At 49.8% G+C, this 15357-nt stretch overlaps 1 protein-coding gene across 2 annotated transcripts in view; it reads left to right on the plus strand.

Moving 5' to 3' along the window:
• LOC143957716 (cytosolic phospholipase A2 gamma-like) overlaps window positions 1–15357 on the plus strand; it is a 138052-nt gene that overhangs the window by 95528 nt on the left and 27167 nt on the right. For both annotated transcript variants that reach the window (XM_077467414.1, XM_077467413.1), the window contains one exon: window positions 4117–4212. In XM_077467414.1, the coding sequence (XP_077323540.1) occupies window positions 4117–4212 (96 nt within the window). The remainder of the gene's footprint in view (window positions 1–4116; window positions 4213–15357) is intronic.

The following is a 15357-nucleotide window of genomic DNA, read 5'->3' on the forward strand; positions in this document are numbered from 1 at the left end:
CGGTTTGCTGAAGACAAGCAGACTAAAGACATGGATTACTGGAACCATGTCCTGTGGTCTGAGACCAAGATAAAAAAAAATTGGTTCAGATGGTGTCAAGTGTGTGTGGGGTCAACCAGATGAGTACAAAGACAAGTGTCTCACCTACAGTCAGGCATGGTGGTGGGAGTGTCATGGTCAGGGGCTGCATGAGTGTTGCCAGCACTAGGGAGCTACAGATAATTGAGGGAACCATGAATGGCAACATGTACTGTGCCATACTGAATCCGAGCATGATCCTCTCCCTTCAGAGACTGGGCCACAGGGCAGTATTCCAACATAACGACCCCAAACACCTCCAAGATGACCACTGGCTTGCTAAAGCAGCTGAGGGTAATGGACTGGACAATCATGTATCCAGATCTAAACCCTATTTAGCATTTGTGGGGCATCCTCAAACAGAAGGTGGAGGAACGCAAGGTCTCTAACATCCACCAGCTCCGTGTGATGCCGTCATGGAGGAGGGGAAGAGGACTCCAGCGGCAACTTGTGAAGCTCTGGTGAACTCCATGCCCAAGAGGGTTAAGGCAGTGCTGGAAAATGATGGTGACCACAACTATTAACATTATACATGTTTTAGATACTGCCAACAGTTTGTACAAGGCTTTACAATATACAGTAAAGGAGACCACACAGTTACAATACAAGATGGGAGGGCTCTTCTTCCAGGAACTTACGACAGAGCCGGACTGGGAATAAAAACCAGCCCTGGAAACCTGTCACACCAGCCCCATAGTATTATACCAGCCCAACATCAACTAATTTTTCTTCATGAAAGGATGCAGACATGTCCACTATCAAGGGGGCATCAGAGACTCTGGTAATCAGGGCTGTCTTTAAGGCAGGGCAAAAGGGGCAGCTACCCTGGGCCTTGTCATTGTTTTGGGGCTCAAAGCAGCTGCCTCATACTTGCCAACTATCCCAGTTTACATTCCCTTGTCCCTTGAAGTTTTAGTCCTGTGCTGTGTCCCAATATCTCAGTGTGAAGTGCTGCTACTAATGTTGCCCAGCTCTACCCTATTGTCTACAGATGACTCACCTGCAGACCCTGTGTTTACAAGTAAATAACCGTCATTCATATGTAAATGGCAGCGACGTGCATATATAAATACCTGAGGCCAGCGGCATTGATATATAAAGGTGGCATTCATATGTATATCATGTCCCCCTGCAGTGAGGAGATGTGCTGTAACCTATAGCAACCAGTGAGCAGTATTGCTGTACAGTAATCTCTAGCAGCCAATCGACAAGCAGAAATCATGTGCTGTAACCTTTAGCAACCAGTCAGTAAGCGGTAATGATAGGCTGTAACCTCTGGCAACCAATCGCTGCCTGATCTGATACAGTAAACTGATTTTAAGTCTAGCTGCTATTTACTGTATGTCTCAGAGAAGGTGGAGAGTGAAATTACATGGGGGGGCTAAGAATTTTTGCCCTGGGTCCAATCAATATTAGACTGCCCTGCTGGCAATGTAGGGGGGACTCTGGTGACCAGAGACCACCTTCTGCAGAAAGAATGCACTAAGGTCAGGGGGTGAAGTTACTGATATAAGGGGGAAACATTTATATCGATGCCCCCTTATTATAGTAAAAGTATTTTACTAGTCATCCTCCACCTTGGAGTGGCCTGGTGGCGCTGTCACTGACTTCCTCAGGGTCACCGTGCAGGGCTCAGTCAGTCGGCTGCTCTGGTTTTATCCCATAGTCTCCTCTCCAGTCCATACACGTCTGACTTCTCTCATGACCCCCATCCTAGCAGAACTCCCACTTTTGAATCTTCTGTAGGCTCCCCCCCAGAGACTGCAGACATGATGCAAGAGTGCGGCCTCTCTGTCCTTGAATGCGGCCTCACCATTTCCTCACAATTGCCTGCCGTGGATCTCGCGTACAGCGGGAGTGCTGTGTATTATGGAGCTGGGTCTGTGTGTTGGCGGCACTGTAATCTCGCGTGATGGGCTGAACACTGATTCAGTCTATCACACGAGATGGTCTGGGACCTTGTTACAGCGCCGCCAACACACAGACTGAAGTAACCGATCAATTCAATCTCTTATTATTATTATCAGTTATGTATTCCTTTGTCTAGTCCCTATAGTTCAGCTAGTCTATCAATACGCCAAGCACATGTTATCGTTAATATCACAATACTATCACCATTGGCTATGAAATCAATACACGGTCTGAGATCAATTAAATCTCATTTATTTCCCAAGGAAATAAGAAAGCGTGCATAAGGTATCAATAGAAGTTACAATAATACATAGCATACAATCAAAGTACAACATAAGCCTTATACTTATCCGACCCTCATGACTGGATCTCCTGATGGAATAGAGGCCGAGCTCATTGTTGCAACCCTTTTTGTTAAACATACCTCAGCCATACCACACCCCATAGCCCACCCTACTTTTCCCGTAGACCAATCGGCGTCTCTGGGGCGTTTCCTCCCCCAGGCTAATCACCTCGGACAGTCCTGCCATACTTGGCCTCTGGGGGGCAGTGTCTGCCCATGAATTGCAACTGCTCTGACTGGGTTCCCATCTTGTGGTTCGATCTCGGACGCCCCTCCCGCTCATTAACTACCGTATATACTCGAGTATAAGCCGAGATTTTCAGCCTCTTTTTTGAGGCTGAAAGTGCCCCCCTCGGCTTATACTCGAGTCATCGCCGTCTGACTGCTCGATCAGCGTATCGAGCAGACAGACGGCGGACATACTACAATTCGAAAGCCGCGCCTCCGCCTGTGATAGGCGGAACACTGAATTTCCCAGCAGCCTGTGTTCCGCCTATCACGGACATCGTCTCATCCTCGTCCGTAGTACGAGGATGAGACGATGTCCGTGATAGGCGGAACACAGGCTGCTGGGAAATTCAGTGTTCCGCCTATCACAGGCGAAGGCGGAGGCCGAGGCGCGGCTTTCGAATTGTAGTATGTCCGCCGAGGCGCCGACGAAGAGCGGCGATCCTGGCAAGGCACGGGACGGAGGCAAGGCACGGCACGGGACGGAGGCAAGGCACGACACGGGACGGAGGCAAGGAGGCAAGGCACGGCACGGGACGGAGGCAAGGAGGCAAGGCACGGCACGGGACGGAGGCAAGGCACGGGACGGAGGCTCGGGACACAGGTAGGCTGGACACACACACACACACACACACACACACACGGACACACACACACAGGGATGGATGGATGGAGACACACACACACAGGGATGGATGGATGGATGGAGACACACACACACACAGGGATGGATGGATGGATGGAGACACACACAGGGATGGATGGATGGATGGACGGACACACACACAGGGATGGATGGATGGATGGACGGACACACAGGGATGGACGGACACACAGGGATGGACGGACACACAGGGACGGACACACAGGGATGGACAGGCATGTCTCACCCTCGGCTTATACACGAGTCAATAAGTTTGCCAGTTTTTTTTGGGGGTAAATTGGGGGCCTCGGCTTATATTCGGGTCGGCCTATACTCGAGTATATACGGTACCTTCTTTGTCCTTAGACAGGCCGGCACCATATTGTCTTTGAAGTTCAGTACATTCCAGGTGGGCTGAATAGAACTCATTCTGCTATTCAGATTGTGTCTTGGTGTCACATTCCTTCCTTTTAAACATGTGGGACTGCAAGTATCAATATGGCTGAGTTCGGCTGTACAAACAGCTGTGTAGATGTATAACATTAATTCCTGTTTGATTCCAACACAGACCCAGCTCTGTGATGCACAGCTCCCGCTGTATGTGACAAACAAGGAGGCAGGAGGGGAGCGCTGCGGCCCACCAGGAAATTTCCTGGTAGATCAGTCCGCTCCTGGCTTACAACCTAAAATGGTGACTGAAAAAACTAAATGGAGCTTATAATTAAAGGGAAGAGCTTTACAAAAGTTACTGTGTAGGGAAAAATGGTGGAAGAAAAAAAAAATGTACATATTTTTGTCTAAGTCTTATTTTTAGGAAATGCACAAAGTGCTACACAAATACAACATCTAGTTGGGATGAAAGACCATCTACTGTCTTGAGTTGCTTCATGAAAATGTTTTTTCTCTTTTCTAGGTGTCCAGGAAAATGCAAAAGTGATGAAGAACATTGTACTTTGTTTTGCAAAGTGGCAATGGGGAACGACCTACAATTTCCTCTACGAATGCAAACGTGAGCCTATGTGTGACATTGGTGCCAATCTTGACCGTAAAAACAATTCCAGATTTTTTTTCACACTGTAAGCCTCTATCCTGACTAGTGATGGCCGAACGGTTCGCCCGGCGGTCGTTTCGCGGCGAATTTCCGACTTTCGCCGTCCGCGGGTTCGAACGCCTTTTTCCGTCGTTCGCCCCGGCGGACTTACGTGTTTAATGTATACAAGAACTTTAACCTTTCGTGACACGTTTATCATGTGTTACAGGACAACCAATTGAGACATGACAGCTCATGGACACTTGGACATTCCCCCTAACCTATAAATACACCCGATCCGGTGGCCATTTTACATTCTTTCTTCTGTCACTGTAGGGAAAGGATCCTGTGTGGAGTAGGGACAGAGAAAACGCTAGCTATTTGGTACACAAAAGTTCTTTTCAGGACTGGTATAGGTGTTAGGTCAGCAGCCTGAGTTTCTTTTGTCAGTTTAGATAAAGGGACAGAGCGCTGTATGCTGCTATTTTAGGGACAGCTCAGCCAGATTAGTCTTTCTTCATCATCATCATCATCATCATCATTAGCTGTTACTATCAGGTCCACAAAAGAGCTGTTCCAGCTAATCGTTCCAGCCTACTCTTTTTTGCCAATTTGTATAGGGACAGGCAGGAAGCAGTGTGTCAGGCAGTGAGGATAATTTTAAAGACTTGCTGTTACTATTAGTTCCACAAAGGTTCTTTTCAGGACTGGTATCAGTGGTACGGTAATAGGCTTGTACACGTATAATATTCTTTCTTCCAAATATAGAAAGAATATTATACTTGACTGCTGCCCTTCTGCTGCAGTCTGCTAATCATTCACAACTCACTTGTTCCACAAAGCTCTTTATCAGGACTGGTAACTTGGTCTGTCTAGGGTGCTACGGTACATAGGCTTGGGTGCGGTACAGTCTGCTGTTCTGTAAGGACCGCTATCGGTCCACAATACATAGGGTTGCCGTGCACTACTGCTGACCGCTGCCCTATACTGCAGCAGTCCTTCATTGGTATAGGGACTGACGTACAGTCTGCTAATCACTAACACACAACCTGCTTGGTCCACAAAAGTTCTTATAAGGACTGGTAACTTGGTATAGGGTGCTACGGTACATAGGCCTGAGTGCGTTACAGTCTGCTGTTCTGTAAGGACCGCTATCGGTCCACAATACATAGGGTTGCCGTGCACTACTGCTGACCGCTGCCCTATACTGCAGCAGTCCTTCAGCGGTATAGGGACTGACGCACAGTCTGCTAAACACTAACACACAACCTGCTTGGTCCACAAAAGTTTTTATAAGGACTGGTAACTTGGTATAGGGTGCTACGGTACATAGGCCTGAGTGCAGTACAGTCTGCTGTTCTGTAAGGACCGCTATCGGTCCACAATACATAGGGTTGCCGTGCACTACTGCTGACCGCTGCCCTATACTGCAGCAGTCCTTCATTGGTATAGGGACTGACGTACAGTCTGCTAATCACTAACACACAACCTGCTTGGTCCACAAAAGTTCTTATAAGGACTGGTAACTTGGTATAGGGTGCTACGGTACATAGGCCTGAGTGCGTTACAGTCTGCTGTTCTGTAAGGACCGCTATCGGTCCACAATACATAGGGTTGCCGTGCACTACTGCTGACCGCTGCCCTATACTGCAGCAGTCCTTCATTGGTATAGGGACTGACGTACAGTCTGCTAATCACTAACACACAACCTGCTTGTTCCACAAAAGTTCTTATAAGGACTGGTAACTTGGTATAGGGTGCTACGGTACATAGGCCTGAGTGCGTTACAGTCTGCTGTTCTGTAAGGACCGCTATCGGTCCACAATACATAGGGTTGCCGTGCACTACTGCTGACCGCTGCCCTATACTGCAGCAGTCCTTCATTGGTATAGGGACTGACGTACAGTCTGCTAATCACTAACACACAACCTGCTTGGTCCACAAAAGTTCTTATAAGGACTGGTAACTTGGTATAGGGTGCTACGGTACATAGGCCTGAGTGCGTTACAGTCTGCTGTTCTGTAAGGACCGCTATCGGTCCACAATACATAGGGTTGCCGTGCACTACTGCTGACCGCTGCCCTATACTGCAGCAGTCCTTCAGCGGTATAGGGACTGACGCACAGTCTGCTAAACACTAACACACAACCTGCTTGGTCCACAAAAGTTTTTATAAGGACTGGTAACTTGGTATAGGGTGCTACGGTACATAGGCCTGAGTGCGTTACAGTCTGCTGTTCTGTAAGGACCGCTATCGGTCCACAATACATAGGGTTGCCGTGCACTACTGCTGACCGCTGCCCTATACTGCAGCAGTCCTTCATTGGTATAGGGACTGACGTACAGTCTGCTAATCACTAACACACAACCTGCTTGTTCCACAAAAGTTCTTATAAGGACTGGTAACTTGGTATAGGGTGCTACGGTACATAGGCCTGAGTGCGTTACAGTCTGCTGTTCTGTAAGGACCGCTATCGGTCCACAATACATAGGGTTGCCGTGCACTACTGCTGACCGCTGCCCTATACTGCAGCAGTCCTTCATTGGTATAGGGACTGACGTACAGTCTGCTAATCACTAACACACAACCTGCTTGTTCCACAAAAGTTCTTATAAGGACTGGTAACTTGGTATAGGGTGCTACGGTACATAGGCTTGAGTGCGGTACAGTCTGCTGTTCTGTAAGGACCGCTATCGGTCCACAATAGATAGGGTTGACGTGCACCACTGCTGACCGCTGCCCTATACTGCAGCAGTCCTTCAGCGGTATAGGGACTGACGTACAGTCTGCTAAACACTAATACACAACCTGCTTGGTCCACAAAAGTTCTTATAAGGACTGGTAACTTGGTATAGGGTGCTACGGTACATAGGCTTGAGTGCGGTACAGTCTGCTGTTCTGTAAGGACCGCTATCGGTCCACAATAGATAGGGTTGACGTGCACCACTGCTGACCGCTGCCCTATACTGCAGCAGTCCTTCAGCGGTATAGGGACTGACGCACAGTCTGCTAAACACTAACACACAACCTGCTTGGTCCACAAAAGTTTTTATAAGGACTGGTAACTTGGTATAGGGTGCTACGGTACATAGGCCTGAGTGCGTTACAGTCTGCTGTTCTGTAAGGACCGCTATCGGTCCACAATACATAGGGTTGCCGTGCACTACTGCTGACCGCTGCCCTATACTGCAGCAGTCCTTCATTGGTATAGGGACTGACGTACAGTCTGCTAATCACTAACACACAACCTGCTTGTTCCACAAAAGTTCTTATAAGGACTGGTAACTTGGTATAGGGTGCTACGGTACATAGGCTTGAGTGCGGTACAGTCTGCTGTTCTGTAAGGACCGCTATCGGTCCACAATAGATAGGGTTGACGTGCACCACTGCTGACCGCTGCCCTATACTGCAGCAGTCCTTCAGCGGTATAGGGACTGACGTACAGTCTGCTAAACACTAATACACAACCTGCTTGGTCCACAAAAGTTCTTATAAGGACTGGTAACTTGGTATAGGGTGCTACGGTACATAGGCTTGAGTGCGGTACAGTCTGCTGTTCTGTAAGGACCGCTATCGGTCCACAATAGATAGGGTTGACGTGCACCACTGCTGACCGCTGCCCTATACTGCAGCAGTCCTTCAGCGGTATAGGGACTGACGCACAGTCTGCTAAACACTAACACACAACCTGCTTGGTCCACAAAAGTTTTTATAAGGACTGGTAACTTGGTATAGGGTGCTACGGTACATAGGCCTGAGTACGTTACAGTCTGCTGTTCTGTAAGGACCGCTATCGGTCCACAATACATAGGGTTGCCGTGCACTACTGCTGACCGCTGCCCTATACTGCAGCAGTCCTTCATTGGTATAGGGACTGACGTACAGTCTGCTAATCACTAACACACAACCTGCTTGGTCCACAAAAGTTCTTATAAGGACTGGTAACTTGGTATAGGGTGCTACGGTACATAGGCCTGAGTGCGTTACAGTCTGCTGTTCTGTAAGGACCGCTATCGGTCCACAATACATAGGGTTGCCGTGCACTACTGCTGACCGCTGCCCTATACTGCAGCAGTCCTTCAGCGGTATAGGGACTGACGCACAGTCTGCTAAACACTAACACACAACCTGCTTGGTCCACAAAAGTTCTTATAAGGACTGGTAACTTGGTATAGGGTGCTACGGTACATAGGCTTGAGTGCGGTACAGTCTGCTGTTCTGTAAGGACCGCTATCGGTCCACAATAGATAGGGTTGACGTGCACCACTGCTGACCGCTGCCCTATACTGCAGCAGTCCTTCAGCGGTATAGGGACTGACGTACAGTCTGCTAAACACTAATACACAACCTGCTTGGTCCACAAAAGTTCTTATAAGGACTGGTAACTTGGTATAGGGTGCTACGGTACATAGGCTTGAGTGCGGTACAGTCTGCTGTTCTGTAAGGACCGCTATAGGTCCACAATAGATAGGGTTGACGTGCACCACTGCTGACCGCTCACCTATACTGCAGCAGTCCTTCAGCGGTATAGGGACTAAGAGTTTTGTCACAGGGTCATTTAAAAAATGACATGCAGAGGAAGAGGCAGGCCCTTCCGCAGGGGTGGTAGGGGTAGGGCAGGAGCAACAGGCTTGAGCCAAAGTGGGAAGTTGCAGAAGGTGCGTTCAATTACTTTAAAGGATGCACCAGACTAGGTTGAGTGGCTCGCTCAGCCTTACTCTTCTGCACCCTCCTCATCCTCTCGATCTGCACCCTCTTCTTCACTCTCTGCTATGTGCACCCCCAAAGACACTACCACCAACAACACGACCACCACCACATACCTTCCGCTTGAGTCACTGGAATTATTTTCCGATCCATATCAAGAGGACATTTCTGATGCGCAGCCACTCTTGGTATTGGATCAGGAAGAGGAGGTAGCAACAAGCGCTACTCAGCAGTCTGACGCCAGTACCCAGATCAGCCCAAGGAGGAGGTTGGTCCCCGGTGTTGCTGCCTACTCTACTTATAGCGGTGGGGAAGGTGACGTTGATGATGACGTGTCTAGTGATGTCACGTGGGTGCCCACAAGAGAGGAAGAGGAGGGGAGTTCAGAGGGAGATATGGACCAGCAGATAGGGAGGAGAAGCAGCAATGACTTACATTGCACAGCAGGGACAAAGCAGACTGCAAATGTATCAGGAGCGAGTCATCGACCATGTACGGTCACATCTGGCGCTCCCAGGACACCGGCACATGGCTCCGCAGTGTGGGCTTTTTTTAACGTGTCCGCTGCTGACAATAGCGTTGCCATCTGCAATCTTTGCAGTCAACGCGTTAGTCGCGGTAAGCCCAATACTCACCTAGGGACGACCGCCTTAAGAAGGCACATGAGCAGCCATCACCGAGCCCAGTGGGAGCAACGGAACACACAAAGCCACACTGCAGGCTCTCACCGTCCAGCCTCGTCTTCTACTTCTCCTTCTCCTCTCTCCTCACAATTGTCCTCCACTCCACCTTCCATCACGCCAAGCTCACATTTTTCTGCAAAAAGGCAGGCTTCCGTGGGCCTAATGTTTGAGCGTAAAAAAATGATGACGCCGGATAACCCTCTTGCCCAACGGTTGGCGGCTGGCTTGTCAGAACTCATAGCCCGCCAACTACTGCCATATAAACTGGTGGACTCGGAGGCCTTTCGCAAATTTGTGGCCATTGGAACACCACAATGGAAGGTCCCAGGAAGGAAGTATTTCTCAGAGAAGGGCATCCCAGAGCTATATGGCCATGTTCAGCGGCAAGTGAATGTATCTCTGGCACACAGTGTCGGTGCCAAGATACATCTGACCACAGACACGTGGTCTAGCAAACACGGGCAGGGAAGGTATATCAGTTTTACTGCCCACTGGGTGAACCTTCTGACGGCCGTCAAGCATGTAACCCGTGGCACCCGTGTAGATTTGGTTTTACCGCCACGGATTGCATGCAGGCCTGACTCTTCTTCTCCTCCTCCTACTCCATCCTCCTCCCTCTCCTCCTCAGCTGCCTCCTCCTTTTCCGCTGCTAGCGTCTCTTCCACTGCACCGCCCAAGCTCCCCAGAACCTATTCCACATGCCAGGTGAGACGTTGCCATGCCGTGCTGCGTCTGTTGTGCCTGGAAGCAAAGAGCCACACTGGCCCGGCACTCCTTTCAGCTTTGCGTTCACAGGCAGATGAGTGGCTAACACCGCTCAATTTGACAGTTGGTAAAGTGGTGTGTGACAACGGTGCCAATCTGCTTAGCGCATTGAAACAGGGCAAAATCACGCACGTGCCGTGCATGGCACACGTCTTAAACTTGGTCGTGCAGCGATTCCTTGTCAAATACCCTGGGGTCCAGGACATCTTGCGGCAGGCAAGGAAAATCTCGGCCCATTTCAGAAGATCTTACACGGCCATGGCTCGCCTTGCTGACATTCAGCGGCGACACCATCTGCCGGTCAGACGTCTTATTTGCGATTGCCCGACGCGATGGAACTCAACCTTCTATATGCTTGATAGGCTGCTCCAGCAGAAACGTGCAGTTAACGTCTACCTGTATGAACTCTGCGAAAGAAACGGTTCTGGGGAGCTGGGTTTTTTTTCACCGCGCCAGTGGCTGCTCATGCGCGACACATGCAGACTTCTGCGGCCATTTGAGGAGATCACCAAACTGGTCAGTCGCAGCCATGGCGCCATCAGTGACATGGTACCTTATGCCTTCTTTCTGGAGCGTGCATTGCGTCGTGTCATTGATCAGGCTGTGGAGGAGCAGGAGCGGGAAGATGAGGAAGTCGCAATGCTGGATGAATTCCCAGGGGGGGCTACTCTATCTGAGACAAGTCAACAACAGGAGTCTGATGAGGAGTCAGAGGAGGATGGTGCCGGGGCGGATGAGCAGGAGCAAGAAGAGCATGCTTTAAACCTTTCTGGGATCCCTGTTGTGCGAGGATGGGGAGAGGAGAATGAAGAGGACGACATTATCCTGGATGATGAGCAGGAGCCAGGCCACCACACCGCTTCCACTTTAGTGCAAATGGGGGCCTTCATGCTCCAGTGTTTTAATAGGGACCCCCGTATAAAAAGCATGAGGGTCAAGGACCAGTACTGGGTGGCAACGTACTTAGACCCCCGGTACAAACACAAAATGGCGGAAATGTTACCGCCGTCGCAGAGGGCTGTCAGAATGCAGCACTTCCAGGCCTTGCTTCGAGAAATGCTGCATTCTGCTTTTGCGTGCGCTGGCAGAGGAGCAATTCCCACTCCCAGAGAAGGATTTGCGGGTACCAATCCAACAGCGCCTGCAAGAAGAGGCCGGTTTGAAGATGTGTTGGTGACTTCGGATATGAGGTCATTCTTTCAGCCGACCCATCGACAGGTGTCATCCGGATCCAGCATCAGGGAACGCCTAGACCGTCAGGTGTCCGACTACATTGGGTTAACGGCCGATGTGGACGCTCTGAGGAGTGATGAACCCCTAGACTACTGGGTGGGCAGGCTTGACCTCTGGCCAGAGCTTGCCCAATTTGCAATCGAACTGTTGGCTTGCCCCTCATCCAGTGTCCTGTCCGAAAGGACGTTCAGCGCAGCAGGGGGGATTGTGACCGATAAGCGTACTCGCCTAGCTCACCACAGTGTTAACTACCTCACATTTCTAAAAATGAATGAGGCATGGATCTCGGAGGAATTCAACACATGTGATCAGTAGACCATGTATATGTCTATAAACAATTTTTGGAATCAAGCACACAGACCTTCTTAATTCATTTGGCTCACTTCCCTGACCCAAAAAAGCACACCGTACTATATGCCCCTACCCTCCTCTTTGAAGAGGTTGAGCGGTGTCATATTTCTACTGGGGCTGCTTATTATGAGGGGTTCCCACCATCCCTGTGCTGTGCTGACTTCCTCCTGGGTGTTCTTATTATGAGGGGCTCCCACCATCCCTGTGCTGTGCTGACTTCCTCCTGGGGGTTCTTATTATGAGGGGATCACACCATCCCTGTGCTGTGCTGACTTCCTCCTGGGGCTGCTTACGGTGCTGCTGTCAGCGCTGTATGTCACGGAGCTGCTGTCAGCGCTGTATGTCACGGAGCTGCTGTCAGCGCTGTATGTCACGGAGCTGCTGTCAGCGCTGTATGTCACGGAGCTGCTGTCAGCGCTGTATGTCACGGAGCTGCTGTCAGCGCTGTATGTCACGGAGCTGCTGTCAGCGCTGTATGTCACGGAGCTGCTGTCAGCGCTGTATGTCACGGAGCTGCTGTCAGCGCTGTATGTCACGGAGCTGCTGTCAGCGCTGTATGTCACGGAGCTGCTGTCAGCGCTGTATGTCACGGTGCTGCTGTCAGCGCTGTATGTCACGGAGCTGCTGTCAGCGCTGTATGTCACGGAGCTGCTGTCAGTGCTGTATGTCACGGAGCTGCTGTCAGCGCTGTATGTCACGGAGCTGCTGTCAGCGCTGTATGTCACGGAGCTGCTGTCAGCGCTGTATGTCACGGTGCTGCTGTCAGCGCTGTATGTCACGGAGCTGCTGTCAGCGCTGTATGTCACGGAGCTGCTGTCAGCGCTGTATGTCACGGAGCTGCTGTCAGCGCTGTATGTCACGGAGCTGCTGTCAGCGCTGTATGTCACGGAGCTGCTGTCAGCGCTGTATGTCACGGAGCTGCTGTCAGTGCTCTGTATTACGGTGCTGCTGTCAGTGCTCTGTATCTCCTGCACCCTCTTGTTTGCCTACCCTGGTCCCTGACCTTCCCTCTCCTCCATTGCCTTCATTAGCTCCATAGTCCTGAATTGTCAGAACAATTTCCCAAATAAAAAAAAAATGCTTGTAGTTATCGATCCCAAATTCACCTCATACATGTATTATGCTATTGTCCAGGTGGTGGGACTACGTGCTACCCCCTAATAATTACCCCGTGGCCGCAAATTCGACCTAAAGGTTTGCGAAATTCGCCTCCCATTGAAGTCAATGGAGCCCGCGGCGAACGGTCGTTTTCGCGAACGTTTGTGTCCGTTCGCGTTTCGCGTTCGCGAAACGTCCCGTCGGAAGTTCGTCCATCACTAATCCTGACAGCCTAACCAGGAACTTCAAAGTTAACGAGAGTGGGGGGAAGTGTATACCAGGTAACAAGCCTAAGAGTGCGTGTGAGCATATACCAAGAGGAACATTGGGATCTTGGGGCCGGTTTTGGGTTCAAACTGGTCTAGATCTGGAAGGTCCTAAGTTCAGGTGATTTGAACTAAGGATACTTGATGAAGGAACCACTCTGAGACAGTCTTTCTTGCTGTTGTTTTTGAGATACGCTTTTCTTTTAATCCTGGAAATTTTCTTTGACCAGAGCTAGGTTCTACCTCCCTAAGTAGGGCTCCACTGTGGGGTCCCCCTTTGCCTCTGAATGTATGACACTGCTGCTTTATTGTCCATGTATAGTCACTGGGTGACCCTGACTGTGGGGCAAAAATGCAGATGGTGCCATAAATGATGCTCGGACTTCTACAAAAATGGGCACCAACTATTCTTGCCTTTCACTTTGAGATGGTCATAGGAGGCATCCCAACCTGGGGAACATGGTGGCTAAGAGGTTACCACTTCTGCCTAGCAGCCCTAGAGTCACTAGTTTGAATCCCAACCACAACCCTACCTGGTGTTTGCATGTTCTCCCTGTGTGATTTTCCTCCCCAGGTACTCCGGTTTCCTCCCACATTCCAAAGACCTGGTGATGTATTAATAGCCTTGTATCTAGATTGGTCCTACTGTATGAATGTGAGTTGGGGACCTTAGATTTTATGCTTCCAGAGGGCAGGGACTGATGTGGTATGTATGTGACAGTGCTAAATTAACCTGTGGCACTGGAATCAGTAGTAACAATGGTCCAGGGTTACGGCCCTAGCAGACAGGACTGAGGGTCACCTGCCATACTCAACACCAGAGACTTTTGTGCAACTGTGAGGAGTTTCTGATAAGCTGAGTATTGCCCCCGGGGGTAGCATCAGGATACACGACACCGTCCCCAGGAGACTCCTTACCAATTAAGACCTCGCCCTCCTGGAATCTCTCCTTGATTACTGGTAACTTCTGTTGAAAAGGTAGCCACCTGGATGTCGAACTGAGCCCCTAGATGGGTCATCTGCAGGGTTGACCTTAACTGTCCAGCCAAAGCTCCTCAGGTTTTCCAGAAGAGTTTAGTTTTTAACGAAGAGTTGGTCTTCTATGCCGACAACTGGATGTCCTCCAAGTAGTGATGAATCTGAAGCCCCTGTTCCCTGAGTGGGGCCAGAACTGCAATTGGCACTTTTTTTTTTCTTTTTTTCTTTTTCTTTGTGAAGGGTTGGGGCATGGCCTGTCTGTGATGACATTACATGGTGGCGGTGGTCGGTGCTTCTAATTGACCACCGCTTCTAATTGACAACCACCAGCCTGCTAAAGGATTTTATCTGGATGTATGGGTTGATCTTGTTTTATTGCTACAGTACATTGAAGCTGTCCATGAATAAATGAACTAAGTTCATTACAATACTTCACTATACAAGGTTTGTATGTTACCTTCTCACTGGTGACTAGTGCAGCGCTGGCCCCCGAAGGAGCTGCTGGTTTTATTGGGCTTACCGTTACCTCCTTGTTTGCTTCTCCATCTAGGGATTCCCGTGGTAGATGGCCCAAAGAATGTGGAAACTGACACTGAATCTTTTGGGTTATATGCAACAGTCTTTCAATAAAGGGTTAGGAGTAAGTTCAGGTACTTGGGTTGCAAAAAAATAAAGTAAGTCCTCATAGTAAATCCAGAGAATAAAGACTTTCACAGCTGGATTTTACCCCCCCCCCCCCCCCCCCCCCCAGCTAGACCTCCTCTCACTAGGCCTAGCAGCCAGTAGGGTGTTTGACAAAGTCTCTGCCACAGACTTGTGATGTACACTTGAGGGTTACTGAGGGACGTAGATAAACTTAAAGAGATAGCATACGGTACCAGGTTCTCTCAGCCGATCCAGCGATACCGTATGTGTGGATCCAGGTTGTGTCCTTCAACCAAGCCTCCAGGCTCCTTCAGAGAAACCAGCCTTGTGCACGGCCTTCTTCTGAAGAGTCCTCCCCTGGGGTTCTTCAGTTGCTGGGCCTCTCCCTTCAGATGAG

This window comes from Lithobates pipiens, unplaced genomic scaffold (assembly GCF_037356315.1).
Source record: "Lithobates pipiens isolate NorthernLeopardFrog02 unplaced genomic scaffold, aLitPip1_a1.2 Scaffold_55, whole genome shotgun sequence".
In the NCBI taxonomy this organism is placed as follows: Eukaryota; Metazoa; Chordata; class Amphibia; order Anura; family Ranidae; genus Lithobates; species Lithobates pipiens.